The sequence below is a fragment of the Hypanus sabinus genome, chromosome 28 (assembly GCF_030144855.1).
Source record: "Hypanus sabinus isolate sHypSab1 chromosome 28, sHypSab1.hap1, whole genome shotgun sequence".
Taxonomy (NCBI): domain Eukaryota; kingdom Metazoa; phylum Chordata; class Chondrichthyes; order Myliobatiformes; family Dasyatidae; genus Hypanus; species Hypanus sabinus.
Window position 1 is genome coordinate 873475 of NC_082733.1, and position 14323 is coordinate 887797.

A 14323-nucleotide genomic window follows, 5' to 3' on the forward strand; every position below is an offset into this window, starting at 1 on the left:
TCCACTCCCCGTCCGTCCGTCAGGGTCCACTCCCCCTCTGTCCGTCAGAGTCCGCTCCCCCCCCGTCCATCTGCTCCCACTCCCCCCCCCCGTCCGTCAGGGTCCGCTCCCCCCCCCCCCGTCCGTCAGGGTCCACTCCCCCTCTGTCCATCAGGATCCGCTCCCCGTCCATCTGCTCCCACTCCCCCCCCCCGTCCGTCAGGGTCCGCTCCCCCTCTGTCCGTCAGGGTCCGCCCCCTCCTCTGTCCGTCAGGATCCGCTCCCCGTCCATCTGCTCCCACTCCCCCCCCCCGTCCATCTGCTCCCACTCCCCCCCCCTCTGTCCGTCAGGATCCGCTCCCCGTCCATCTGCTCCCACTCCCCCCCCCCGTCCATCTGCTCCCACTCCCCCCCCTCCCGTCCATCAGGGTCCGCTCCCCGTCCGTCCGTCAGGGTCCACTCCCCCTCTGTCCGTCAGAGTCCGCTCCCCCCCCCGTCCATCTGCTCCCACTCCCCCCCGTCCGTCAGGGTCCGCTCCCCCCCCCGTCCGTCAGGGTCCGCTCCCCCTCTGTCCATCAGGATCCGCTCCCCGTCCATCTGCTCCCACTCCCCCCCCCCGTCCATCAGGGTCCGCTCCCCCCCACCCGTCCATCAGGGTCCACTCCCCCTCTGTCCGTCAGGGTCCGCTCCCCCTCTGTCCATCAGGATCCGCTCCCCGTCCATCTGCTCCCACTCCCCCCCCCCGTCCATCAGGGTCCGCTCCCCCCCACCCGTCCATCAGGGTCCACTCCCCCTCTGTCCGTCAGCGTCCGCTCCCCCTCTGTCCGTCAGAGTCTGCTCCCCCCCCGTCCATCTGCTCCCACTCCCCCCCCATCCGTCAGGGTCCGCTCCCCCTCTGTCCATCAGGGTCCACTCCCCCCCCATCCGTCAGGGTCCGCTCCCCCTCTGTCCGTCTGCACCCACTACCCTCCTCTGAACGTAGGACGTAGGTCAGCTCCCCCTCTGTCCGTCAGGATCCGCTCCCCCTCTGTCCATCTGCTCCCACTCCCCCCCGTTCGTCCGTCAGTGTCCGCTCCCCCCCCCGTCCGTCAGGGTCCGCTCCCCCCTGTCCGTCAGGGTCCGCTCCCCCTCTGTCCGTCAGGGTCCGCTCCCCCTCTGTCCATCTGCTCCCACTCCCCCCCGTTCGTCCGTCAGTGTCCGCTCCCCCCCTTCTGTCCGTCAGGGTCCGCTCCTCCCCCGTCCGTCAGGGTCCACTCCTCCCCCGTCCGTCAGGGTCCACTCCCCCACCCGTCCGTCAGGGTCCGCTCCCCCTCTGTCTGTCAGGGTCCGTTCCCCCTCTGTCCGTCAGGGTCCGCTCCCCCCCTGTCCGTCAGGGTCCGCTCCCCCCCTGTCCGTCAGGGTCCGCTCCCCCCCCCTGTCCGTCAGGGTCCGCTCCCCCCCTCTGTCCGTCAGGGTCCGTTCCCCCTGCTCACCCTGTGCCTGCCAGCACCCGCTCCCTGTCTGTCCAGCCTATTATGTTGCCCATCTCTTTCAGTCCAACTCCATCGGTACCCATCATCCCTTGTTTTGATAGTCAAAAATGTAACCTGTTTTGTTAACAGCATAAGGTCACTAGGGCATGTAGAGTTTGTTAAAATGGAAAATTTCTTGTGAACCTGAATTTTACCACTGTGAACTGTGGGGCCACAGAATGAAACCAACTGTAACCAGACCCAGTATAACTGAAACATTTGAATTTGCGAGACCCTACAATTATCTTTGGATCATGAGCACTTTGACCTGAATTCCAATCCTGGAGACTGTGAACCTGTCTTGTATTAGGTAAAATGTAAAATACCTTCCCTGTCATCGTGGGGGATTTCAAACAGAGCAGCTTGTAGAAATGTCTGAACAACTGCCACCAACGTATCAGCTAGGGAGCAAGCAGAGTCAACACACTTAACCACTGTAATTCCACCATCAAGAACACTTACCCTGCCATCTGAGACGCACCCTTTGGAAAGATTACAGCACCAGTGGTGAGGACCAAGGCAGTTTGATCAAGTGAAGTGGACAATATTCATGGATTCATCTTTCAATCTGAATGTTATACCCAAAATGAAAGCTGTGGATTAGCCAGGAGGTCTGTAGTCTGCTGAGGGCACATCTGTGGCATTCAAGACCGGCAATCCAGCACAATACAGGAAGTCCAACTACGATCTATGGAAGTCTCTTCAACTCATGATCTGGATATTTGTTGCTTATTTATTGAATATTATTATTACATTCCTATTGTATTTGCAGTTTGTTGTCTTCTGCACTGTGGTTGAACGCCCAAGTTGGGGAATCTTCCGCTGATTCTGTTATGGTTATTATTCTATAGATTTATTGAGTCCACCCACAGGAAAATGAACGTCAGGGTTGTATAAGGTGATAATAAATTTTGAACTTTGAAAAATAATTCCGGTTGAAGTTAGGGACTAGAATTAGATGCATGCCAGTTCTGGTAGAGCTTGCAGGCCATTACTTGGTACAAGGTGAAATTTAACCTCGTGAATGGCTTCACTTCCAGAGTAGCTCCAAACCTTTAATTCACATTTTGAAAGGAGAATAAAACCACACCTCTGTGAATCCCTGCAGCGTCTGGTGACCTCTGTGAATCCCTGCAGCGTCTGGTGACCTCTGTGATCACTGCAGCGTCTGGTGACCTCTGTGATCACTGCAGCGTCTGGTGACCCTGTGATCCCTGCAGTGTCTGGTGACCTCTGTGAATCCCTGCAGCGTCTGGTGACCTCTGTGAATCCCTGCAGCGTCTGGTGACCTCTGTGATCACTGCAGCGTCTGGTGACCTCTGTGAATCCCTGCAGCGTCTGGTGACCCTGTGATCCCTGCAGCGTCTGGTGACCCTGTGAATCCCTGCAGCGTCTGGTGACCCTGTGATCTCTGCAGCGTCTGGTGACCCCGTGATCTCTGCAGCGTCTGGTGACCCTGTGAATCCCTGCAGCGTCTGGTGACCCTGTGATCCCTGCAGCGTCTGGTGACCCTGTGATCTCTGCAGCGTCTGGTGACCCTGTGATCCCTGCAGCGTCTGGTGACCCTGTGATCCCTGCAGCGTCTGGTGACCCTGTGATCTCTGCAGCGTCTGGTGACCCTGTGAATCCCTGCAGCGTCTGGTGACCCTGTGATCTCTGCAGCGTCTGGTGACCCTGTGATCCCTGCAGCGTCTGGTGACCCTGTGATCCCTGCAGCGTCTGGTGACCCTGTGATCTCTGCAGCGTCTGGTGACCCTGTGATCCCTGCAGCGTCTGGTGACCCTGTGATCCCTGCAGCGTCTGGTGACCCTGTGATCCCTGCAGCGTCTGGTGACCCTGTGATCACTGCAGCGTCTGGTGACCCTGTGATCTCTGCAGTGTCTGGTGACCCTGTGATCCCTGCAGCGTCTGGTGACCCTGTGATCTCTGCAGCGTCTGGTGACCCTGTGATCTCTGCAGCGTCTGGTGACCCTGTGATCTCTGCAGCGTCTGGTGACCCTGTGATCCCTGCAGCGTCTGGTGACCCTGTGATCCCTGCAGCGTCTGGTGACCCTGTGATCCCTGCAGCGTCTGGTGACCCTGTGAATCCCTGCAGCGTCTGGTGACCCTGTGATCCCTGCAGCGTCTGGTGACCCTGTGATCCCTGCAGCGTCTGGTGACCCTGTGAATCCCTGCAGCGTCTGGTGACCCTGTGATCTCTGCAGCTGAGGCTGAACCCTTGCAAGGCATGAAGCCCTGGTGGTATGTCTAGCAGAGCACAGAAAACCTGTGCCAACCAACTGGCGGGAGTGTTCAGGGACATCTTCACTCTCCCACTGCTGCAGTCAGAGGTTCCCACCTCATTCAAAAAGGTGGAAATCATATCAGTGCCTAAGCAGAGCATGGAGAGCAGCCTCACCCTGCTGCACTCACACCTACAGTTTCAAGTTACTGGATTTGAAACTCTCTGAAGATCTGTCCTGGGGCCCAACGTAGAGATGCAATTACATAGAAGGCATGACAGGGGTTACATTTCACCAGGAGTTTAAGGACACTTGGTATGTCACCAAAGACTCTTGCAAATGTCTCCAGATGTACCCTGGATAGCTTCCAACTGGTTGCATCTCTGACTAGTATGGAGGGGCCATTGCATAGAACTGGAAAAAGCTGCAGCAAGTTACCAACTTAGCCAGTTCCATCATGGGGCCTAGCTTCCCCAGCATTGGAAATATCTTCAAAGGGCAGCATCCATTATTAAGGACCCCTGTCACCGAGGGCCTGCCTTCTTCTCATTGATATCATCAAGGAGGTGGTACAGGAGCCTGAAGACACACAGTCAACGTTTCAGGAACAGCTGCTTCCCTTCTACCATCAGATTTCTGAATGGACAATGAACCCATGAACACTACCTCACTACTTTTCTTTTTTTTGTTCTTTTTGTACACCTATTTAATTTATTTTAATACATATTTCTTATTGTAATTTGTGTCGGTGTGTGGCCTAGTGGATAAGGCATCGGACTAGTAACCTGAAGGTCACTGGTTCGAGCCTCAGCTGAGGCAGCGTGTTTGTGTCTTTGAGCAAGGCACTTAACAGCACATTGCTCTGTGACATCACCGGTGCCAAGCTGCATGGGTCCTAGTGCCCTTCCCTTGGACAACATCGGTGGCGTGGAGAGGGGAAGGCCTGCAGCTTGGGCAACTGCCGGTCTCCCACACAACCCTGCCCAGGCCTGCGCCCTGGAAACCTTTCAAGGCACAAATCCATGGTCTCACGAGACTAACGGATGCCTATTTATTGTAATTGATAATTTTTTAACAATGTACTGCTGCATCAAAACAACATGTGACATCTGCCAGCGATATTAAACCTGATTCTGATTAAATGTGAAGTTATCCACTTTGGAAGCTGGAACAAGAGGGCAGAGTATTGTCTGAACGGTGTCGAGTTAGGTAAGGGAGAAATGCAAAGAGACCTAGGAGTCCTAGTTCATCAGTCTATGAAGGTGAATGAGCAAGTGCAACAGGCAGTGAAGAGGGCAAATGGAATGTTGGCCTTTGTTACAAGGGGAATTGAATACAAGAGCAAGGATGTCCTTTTGCATTTGTACAGGGCCCTGGTGAGACCACACCTGGAATATTGTGTACAGTTTTGGTCTCCAGGTTTAAGGAAGGACATTCTGGCAATTGAGGAAGTGCAGCGTAGATTCACTAGGTTGATTCCTGGGATGGCAGGGCTGTCTTACGCAGAGAGATTGGAGAGATTGGGCTTGTACACACTGGAATTGAGGAAATTGAGAGGGGATCTGATTGAAACGTTTAAGATAATTAAAGGAATTGATAGGATTGAGGCAGGAAATATGTTCCAGATGTTGGGAGAGTCCAGTACCAGAGGGGATGGATTGAGAATAAGAGGTCAGTTATTTAAAACAGAGTTGAGGAAAAACTTCTTCTCCCAGAGAGTTTTGGAGGTGTGGAATGCACTACTTCGGAAGACGGTGGAGGCCAATTCTCTGGAAGCTTTCAAGAAGGAGCTAGATAGATATCTGATGGATAGGGGAATCAAGGGATATGGGGACAAGGGATATGGGGACAAGGCAGGGACTGGGTATTGATAGTGAATGATCAGCCATGATCTCAGAATGGCGGTGCAGACTCGAGGGGCTGAATGGTCTACTTTTGCACCTATTGTCTATAGTCTATAAAGTGGCAGGCTCGCCTACAAAGCCACACTTGTGGCTGTTTTGGGGCAAATCTGGTGTTTCAGCAGAGGCAATACAGCTGATTTTATGGACAGGATAGTAACTTTTGATTGCAATTGATCCTTGGGAGATCTGTGTGCCACCAAAACACAAGTGGCTGGAGAGACTGAATTGATCAGGCAGCATCTGTAGTTGGGGATGAGAACAGGATGTCAACATTTCAGATCAAGACCTTTCACCCCTGTATGATTTTAGCTTGGAACACCCTGGGTAGTAGAGTTGTGGCCACACCAGATGTGGAAAGTCTATTTTGGTGAGTGTGTGTGGGCATTCAGTTTTTAAATGTTACAAACATACCAGTCAGTTGATATGGAATGGAGCCTATGTGCTTACTGAAACCCATTGAGTGGAGTCTGAAAATGACGCAAGAAAAGACGTGTTAACTTTTCAGATGTTGTTAGCTTTGAAGTCAGTATTACACACCCCAAGTGGATGCAACTTGCCTCCAAATACACCAAATACAATGTTGGACAATCCCAGCTCTGGTCACTTTGACTATTGGCCTATTTGTGGTGCACCGCTGTTGCAATCTGGTGAAATGAGCTATAATAACATTTGTGGCTTTTTTTTGTCAAGGTTTATAAGCCCAGTGGCTCAGATGGCAGTGCAGGAAGAGGACAGAGGATTCACCTTCAGCTCTGGGACACAGCTGGCCAGGAGAGGTGGGTGTTTGTTGTTTCACATCATCTGTTAATGTAGAATAACATTGGTGGAGCTGATATTTCTAACACCGAAGTCCCAGAGGGGTACAGGCCTGATCACTCAATGTGTAGCTGGGCCACCATCAACCATAAATATAACCAGAACCATGCTTGTCTCAAAGTCGTGTCCAGCAGAATCTACTGGCACTGGTGCAGTATGCAGAGTCGCTCCTCTCCATTGCTGTATTATCTCTCAGTTTGAATGCTTTCTCTTTACTCATTTTTAAACTTCTGTAAGATGGCAAAGTTGTTGGACCCAGATGCAGTTTTTACAACAGCATTTTATAAATAGTTTGAGGGTAGACCATGTTGTCCATGAGTGCTTCCAATAACATTTCATATTGAAATGGGCAGCACAGTAGTGTAGTGCACAGTGCTTTACAATTCAGGTGTCAGTGCCCGTCGCTGCCCGTAACCAGTTTGAGATTGCGTGGGTTTATTCTGCTTTCCACTTTCAGTCCAAAGATGTACTGGTTGGTCATTGTAGTAATATCTAATATCTCATGTCCCTGACCGTCCCCTGCAGCTGTGTGTAAACATGTTGCTTACGAGACAGTGAGAGGCACGTGTCCTATTCTCTAGAACATACTCGTGGAAACAAGGTGACAAATTGTGGTACATTCAGCTTATCACGCAACTTCAGATCTAAACCCTGCAACATTTGTATTTCTCAGATGATGTCTAATGCCACAGTTGACACCCATTTGCTTTTCACTGCTGGCATGCTGTTTCTTTAGTGTGACCATGAGATAATTGATTCAAAGCACAGGCAGAGGACACAGCTCCGGCAACAATCTCACTTGGCCCAGCTGACCTTCTGTTTATCTTTCCTGCCCAGTATCTGCTCCCTGCACCCGTTCAGACAGTGACTCCAGATACCCACTACTTTTGGCGTGAAGTATGGTTCCTGTCACCTGGTGTTTTATGTCTGCATCAATAGACCCAACCTCGTCCCCACTGTCAGCTGTTCTGATCTTTCTCTTCTTGTTCAACTAAAGGGCAGTGCAGTGGGCAGCCGCCTCATTCCAGAGGCTGCTTCAATCCTGCCCTCTGGTATTGACTTTGTGGAGTTTGCATGTTCTCCCTGTGACTACGTGGGTTTCCCTATGGTGGAAACACGAGGAAATCTGCAGATGCTGGAAATTCAAACAACAACACACACAAAATACTATAGATGCTGCCTGGCCTGCTGCGTTCCACCAGCATTTTGTGTGTGTTGTTCCCTATGGTGGTCTGCTTTCCTCCCACTTCTCAAAGCTGTGCAGGTTAGTAATTTGCCGATTTAATTTGTTCCTAGAGTAGGTGAGTGGTGGAATCTTAGTAGAGAATAAAAAATTAGAATTAACATAGGATTGGCATGACTGAGTAGCTGATAGGTGGATATTTTGCTGGGTCAAAGACCTATTTCCATGCTCTCTCTCTCTCCATGACAAGGATGTATGTCCTTTGCTTTTGTATGTATGTATGTCTCTTTGCTCACTCCCCATGCTGAAAGCAATTGGTTTACAGTCCATCATAGCACTCTGTATTCTGGAAAAACACTATTCAAAACATCCCTGCCCCCTCACCACTGGTGCCACGCCCTGCACCAACCCAAAATTCCATAATTTTGTCAATATATGTACAAACCTCTGATTATCTCTGTTTTCAATATACAGGATGGTGGAACCTAGAGATTTCCAAAAGTTCATCAACTTTGGAGAATGAAATTTATTTGCCTGTGAGTTTTTTAGGCCAACTCCATATTTTTAATGTGAACCAATAAAACTGCAGATCCTGTAGGTCTGAAATAAAAGCAGAATTATTTGGAAACATTGCGCGTTATCCCATTCCCTGGTTTGGGCACCTCTGCAGGGAAGGATTGTCGCACTTATTTTCTATGAGAAATTTGCAAATTTCAGCTCGTCTGATTCATTGCTTATTGAAAGCCAACTTCCAAAGCCCTGGCAATCATTGCAGTTTCTACACTGTTCTCATGTTCTTACTGGACCCACTCTCATAACCGTATGTGATTGCAGTAGATAATCTGGACTCGTGTACTCAAAGCAGCTTGCAGTGAACATTGGCAAATCATTTACCTTCCAGTTTGCTCAGCATCCTGCATGCTAGCTTAGTAATTCCTGTAGTAGGGAGACTTGGGTTTCCACTTCCCCCATCCCAATACCAAGGCTTCTTAACCCCCCAACCTAAAACCAAAGCTTCTTAATGCCCCATCCCAAAACCAAGGCTTTTTAAATCCCAATACTAAATCTTTGTTACCCCCATCCCAATACCAAGGGTTTTGAATTCCCCCCATCCCAATACCAAGGCTTTTTAACTCCCCCCATCTCACTACCAAGACTTTTTAACCCCCCATCTCAATACCAAAGCTTTTTAGTCTTTCACCAATTAAAAATAACTATTTATTATTCTTTTCTACCATAGTGGATAATTTTCCATTTTGACACTTTGGACTTAAAACACAGTAGCCTTGCACAGTCACTTAATGTGTCTGTATTCTACTTGCACTTTCTTCACAACTCACTCTGCCAGCCTGCTTTGTCCTAGAAGCAAACCCGGATGTATTTCACATCCAAGTCATTGATGTAGAGTGAGAACTACTGAAGCCAAAGCACTGACTCCTGTGCCTCCACAAGTCTGAGAATCACCCTTTGGTCTTACTGATTGCTGCCGCTGTTCTAAGCCCCAAAGTAACAGCGCCTAATTTTCTTTAACTGCACTTGAGGCATCTTACTGAAGGCATCTCAAAGTTCAAACACTCTACATTCACTGATGCTCTCTTGTCTAATATTCTGGTCATCACCTCAAGAAATTCCATGAGATTCTTTAAATTATTCTTTAAAAGATTCTTTAAACATAGTTTCTCTTTCATAAGTTTGTATTGTTAGGGAATATTCTGAAGTTATGTGAATATTGCAGATATTAATTCAAGCAAGTACCAGTCTTCAGTGTTTAATGTAAATTGTAAATTGCACATACTAATGAAGTTAAGAGCACACCTTTGGAAATAAACAATGCTGTGTGTAGAGCACAGGATAGCCCACAGCTCAGGGCTGGCTGTTCAAGAGGTGATGCACAAGACAATGGGGTTAGGCTAATTTGGCCAGCATCAAACCAGACATCATGGCTAAATTATTTACAATTTTGTAAACTAGTTCAAGAAAGCTTGCAGACCGGACTGATATTATCACATCAAATAGCCAATCAATCAATAGTTGGGACATACAGTATATATACTCAGAGAGTCAGCCCTAACAACATTAATTTTAAACACGAGGAAATCTGCAGATGCTGGAAATTCAAGCAACACACGCAAAATGCTGGTGGAACGCAGCAGGCCAGGCAGAATCTATAGGAAGAAGCATTGTCGACGTTTCAGGCCGAGACCCTTCGTCAGGACGTTCCCGATTTTGATAAGTGAAACTACACCAATCCTGACGAAGAGTCTCGGCCTGAAACGTCGACATCGCTTCTTCCTAATAGATACTGCCTGGCCTGCTGTGTTCTACCAGCATTTTGTGTGTGTTGCTGTAACATTACTTTTAGGTGACTGGGATTCCTGTCCCCAGAAGTTTTTGGGCTATTCGTGTAATTTACTTTGTCCCAGCAAAGGTGTTTGAACGTTCAAAGGCATTTATCACTATAATTCAAAGGATGCACTGGTGACCCAAAATATTGAAGTAAGTGATGTGCTTGTAACTGTTGGATTGTATTGAATTGCCTACTGTTATCTTTGACTTACTGTGAAGTATTTCTAGCTTTGTGAGACTCGACCGAGAGGGTCTCCAGAAGAATGCATGCTTGTCGTGATGAATAAGTCTCTCCGGTGACTTCAATCACAGTAACAACAGACTACCCAATTTTACAATCCTTTACAATTCCTAATGTCCTGTAACCACTTCATAACTGATACGCATGGGTATTGATGCTATGATCCTAACCAATACTTGCCAGTATTGTTTCTGCATTTGTGTTATCTCACTGGTCTGCAGTTCCTTGCTTTTCCTCTCCAAGTAATTGCTTTCTATTTTTGCCTTCCAACCTTTGAGAACTGCCTGGGATGTCTGGAAGATGAAAACCTTTTTCTAAACTTTGGGACATGGGTCATTATTTCTGGGGATTGAATGTATTTTTTTGCTGTTAATTTCCCCCAACTTTGTTTTGTTCACGCTAATTCCTGCAGCTCCACTGTTTTATTAGATCTGTGGTTTTCTCCAGTACTTCCAGTTTTCTGTGAATTCTGTGGTGGACCAAATATTTCTTGTAATTTCTCAGCCATTTCCTTATTTCAGTGTAACATCTGTCTCAGCCTTTAAGGGACACCAGTATTTTTTTCTGTTAACCTTTTTATATTTTAAGTGTATTACTCTCATGTTCTGCCATGTTGTTCATTTTAGTCTGGGTACTAACTTTTTTCCAGTCCTCAGCCTTCCCCCTTTTCTGTTGCAGTTATCTTTGATTGTGTAATGTCGGTGACTTTGCTAGAATTGGAGCACTTTTTCTTTTGTGGTTTTTGTGCCTTAAAGTTTGTGTTTCGTGTAAATTATATCAAATTCACAGCAATAGGGCCTTATGTCCACTGAGCTTGCACTGACATCAACCTCCCATAATATGCTCCTACATTAATTTCAGTAAATACTTGTTCTGCATTGATTTCCTATCCATGGATCTGCACAATTGTATTATTGAGAGTGCTGATCGACATCCCGTATTTCTGCTGAGGCTTCCCTGTGGCCTGTGTGGTGTTTGATGTCTGATTCTGGCATGTAACTGATGCACTCTCGGAGACATGAGTCGAGATACAGGGGTCTGTGGGAGGAGCCACAGGAGCAGTCAGCGGGGTGGGGGGTGCGTGTCCAGACAGGTATATGTAGTTCACCACAGTAACAAATACTCATTAGTGAGTCTGCAGAGGGAGTCTGGAGAGTAGGAGAGGAGGTTGAAAGTGTGGGTTGGAGTGGGGATTGGGAACGTGGGAAAGTTTGGTGGGAGCTGGGTCCTGGAGTGCTGGTGGCTCTTGGTTTGTTTTGGCCTTTCCAATGGCCTTGTGTTCTGCATTGTGTTGGGTGTCTGGAGAAAGTCAGTTTCCTCCATCCCTCAAGAATAATGCTTTGCATTTCCAGCACTGCTTGTTCACTATCACACCATATCTACCCTAGCCAATTCACATATCATGCTTTCAATTATCCTGATTCAAAGTTTCAACCCAAAATGTGGACAGTTCTCCTTTCCTCAACCTGCTGAGTTCCTACAGTAGATTATTCTTTGCTCCAAGATTATGTGTAACTGGGATCCCACTGCAGAGAAACCCACATAGCTGATGGAGGTCATCAGTCACTGGCTGGGCCATGGCACAGAAGCTTGGACATAGATGGTGGAGTGGAATGCACTGGGATTTCACAAACTAGCCCTCAAGGATGCCGTTGATGCATCTAATAAATATCAGCACTCCTGTTTCTTTTCAGAAAGGAGTGTAGTACCTGGTATTTTCCCCTCAGTGAGCTGACTTTTCTTGCTTCCAGTTTCTTGTGTCTCCATGCTTTCACAGTTTAGTTTAGATTTAAGATGCTTAGGAACACTCGACTACTCTTCTCACTTGCATTATTTGGGTGAAGTACAAGGCGAGTCTTGGCCACGTTCTTCCAGTCATTTCCCACTCTCAATTTGATATTTTTTGCATTCCCAGTATAAATTACGGTTCCCCTGATCCAACTGTGGAAATAATCATAAGGCTGTGACCTGAGTGTGGTGAACTACATATACCTGTCTGGACACGCCCCCTGCTGACTGCTCCTGTGGCTCCTTCCACAGACCCCTGTATAAAGGCGATTGGAGACACAGCCCGGCCTCTGTCTCCAGGATGTAGTATGGTGGTCAACCACTGCTTGTTCCCTCTTCCAGTCAATAAAAGCCGATATCTCGCCTTTACATCTCAGAGAGAGTTATTGATGGTGCATCACTGAGGTGGGAGATGGTCCCTCACGTTAGATGCTGTAATCATTGTCTTTGAGTTTAGAAAGAGACTCCTGTCCTCTAATGGAGGGACCTTTGTCATTGAGCAGGAGGTAAAAAGATAACTCAGAGGAGAGCGAAGGGGTATGGGGCTGAAAGCTCATTTAGGGAATAGTGGGTAAAATGTGAGTGAGCTAACGAAGTGTCCCTGTTGGGAATTGCAGTCTGTGGGTGCACCAGCTGTTAGTTGGCATTTCAGTTACTCTGATTTGCTACGTGTGCACAGACTCAAGTACAGGTGTCAAAAGGTTTCTGTTTACATCGGTTAATGCTCTTCTCCTCCAGGTTCCGTAGCCTAACGACTGCTTTCTTTAGAGATGCGATGGGCTTCCTGTTGCTGTTTGACTTGACAAATGAGCAAAGCTTCCTCAACGTCAGAAACTGGATCAGTAAGTTCACCTGGGGAGTCAATTCCCTCGCATTTGGAAGTTTGCTTCTGCTTATGTAAAACATTGTGTGTGTGAGTGAGTGAGAGAGTGTGTGAGTGAGAGTGTGAGTGATTGAGAGTGTGAGTGATTGAGAGTGAGTGAGTGAGAGTGTGAGTAAGTGAGAGAGTGTGTGAGTGAGAGTGTGAGTGAGTGAGAGTGTGAGTGATTGAGAGTGTGAGTGATTGAGAGTGTGAGTGATTGAGAGTGAGTGAGTGAGAGTGTGTGAGTGAGAGTGTGAGTGATTGAGAGTGTGAGTGATTGAGAGTGTGAGTGATTGAGAGTGAGTGAGTGAGAGTGTGTGAGTGAGAGTGTGAGTGATTGAGAGTGTGAGTGATTGAGAGTGTGAGTGATTGAGAGTGAGTGAGTGAGAGTGTGAGTGAGTGAGAGAGTGAGTAAGTGAGAGAGTGTGTGAGTGAGAGTGTGAGTGAGTGAGAGTGTGAGTGATTGAGAGTGTGAGTGAGAGAGAGTGAGTGAGTGAGAGAGTGTGTGAGAGAGAGTGTGAGTGATTGAGAGAGTGAGTGAGAGAGAGTGTGAGTGAGTAAGAGAGTGTGTGAGTGAGAGTGTGAGTGATTGAGAGAGTGAGTGATTGAGAGTGAGTGAGTGAGAGAGTGAGTGAGTGAGAGAGTGTGTGAGTGAGAGTGAGTGAGTGAGAGTGTGAGTGATTGAGAGTGAGTGAGTGAGAGTGTGAGTGAGTGAGAGTGTGAGTGAGTGAGAGAGTGTGTGAGTGAGAGTGTGAGTGAGTGAGAGAGTGTGTGAGTGAGTGTGAGTGAGTGAGAGAGTGTGTGAGTGAGAGTGTGAGTGATTGAGAGTGTGAGTGATTGAGAGTGAGTGAGTGAGAGTGTGAGTGAGTGAGAGAGTGTGTGAGTGAGAGTGTGAGTGATTGAGAGTGTGAGTGATTGAGAGTGAGTGAGAGAGAGTGTGAGTGAGTGAGAGAGTGTGTGAGTGAGAGTGTGAGTGATTGAGAGAGTGAGTGAGAGAGAGTGTGTGAGTGAGAGTGAGTGAGTGTGAGTGAGTGAGAGTGTGAGTGAGTAAGAGAGTGTGTGAGTGAGAGTGTGAGTAAGTGAGAGAGTGTGTGAGTGAGAGTGTGAGTGATTGAGAGAGTGAGTGAGTGAGAGTGAGTGAGTGAGTGAGTGTGTGTGAGTGAGAGTGTGAGTAAGTGAGAGAGTGTGTGAGTGAGAGTGTGAGTGATTGAGAGTGAGAGTGAGTGAGTGAGTGTGTGTGAGTGAGAGTGTGAGTGATTGAGAGTGAGAGTGAGTGAGTGAGTGAGTGTGTGTGAGTGAGAGTGTGAGAGTGAGTGTGTGAGTGAGTGAGTGAGAGTGTGTGTGTGTGCGTGCGCGCACGCTCTTTTTGTGCTTTGACGTGGTTGGCATTCACACAGGTGCACATGTCTGGGTTTCTTTGCAAGATCAGGGAGATTAGATCTTTCCAGCTTTTCTTCGGATGTTCAGCAAT

At 48.1% G+C, this 14323-nt stretch overlaps 1 protein-coding gene across 4 annotated transcripts in view; it reads left to right on the forward strand.

Annotated features, from left to right (window-relative positions):
- The window catches only part of rab27a (RAB27A, member RAS oncogene family), a 276544-nt gene that overhangs the window by 246477 nt on the left and 15744 nt on the right, over positions 1–14323 (forward strand). For all 4 annotated transcript variants that reach the window (XM_059952507.1, XM_059952505.1, XM_059952508.1 and 1 more), the window contains 2 exons: positions 6307–6392; positions 12729–12832. In XM_059952507.1, the coding sequence (XP_059808490.1) occupies positions 6307–6392; positions 12729–12832 (190 nt within the window). The remainder of the gene's footprint in view (positions 1–6306; positions 6393–12728; positions 12833–14323) is intronic.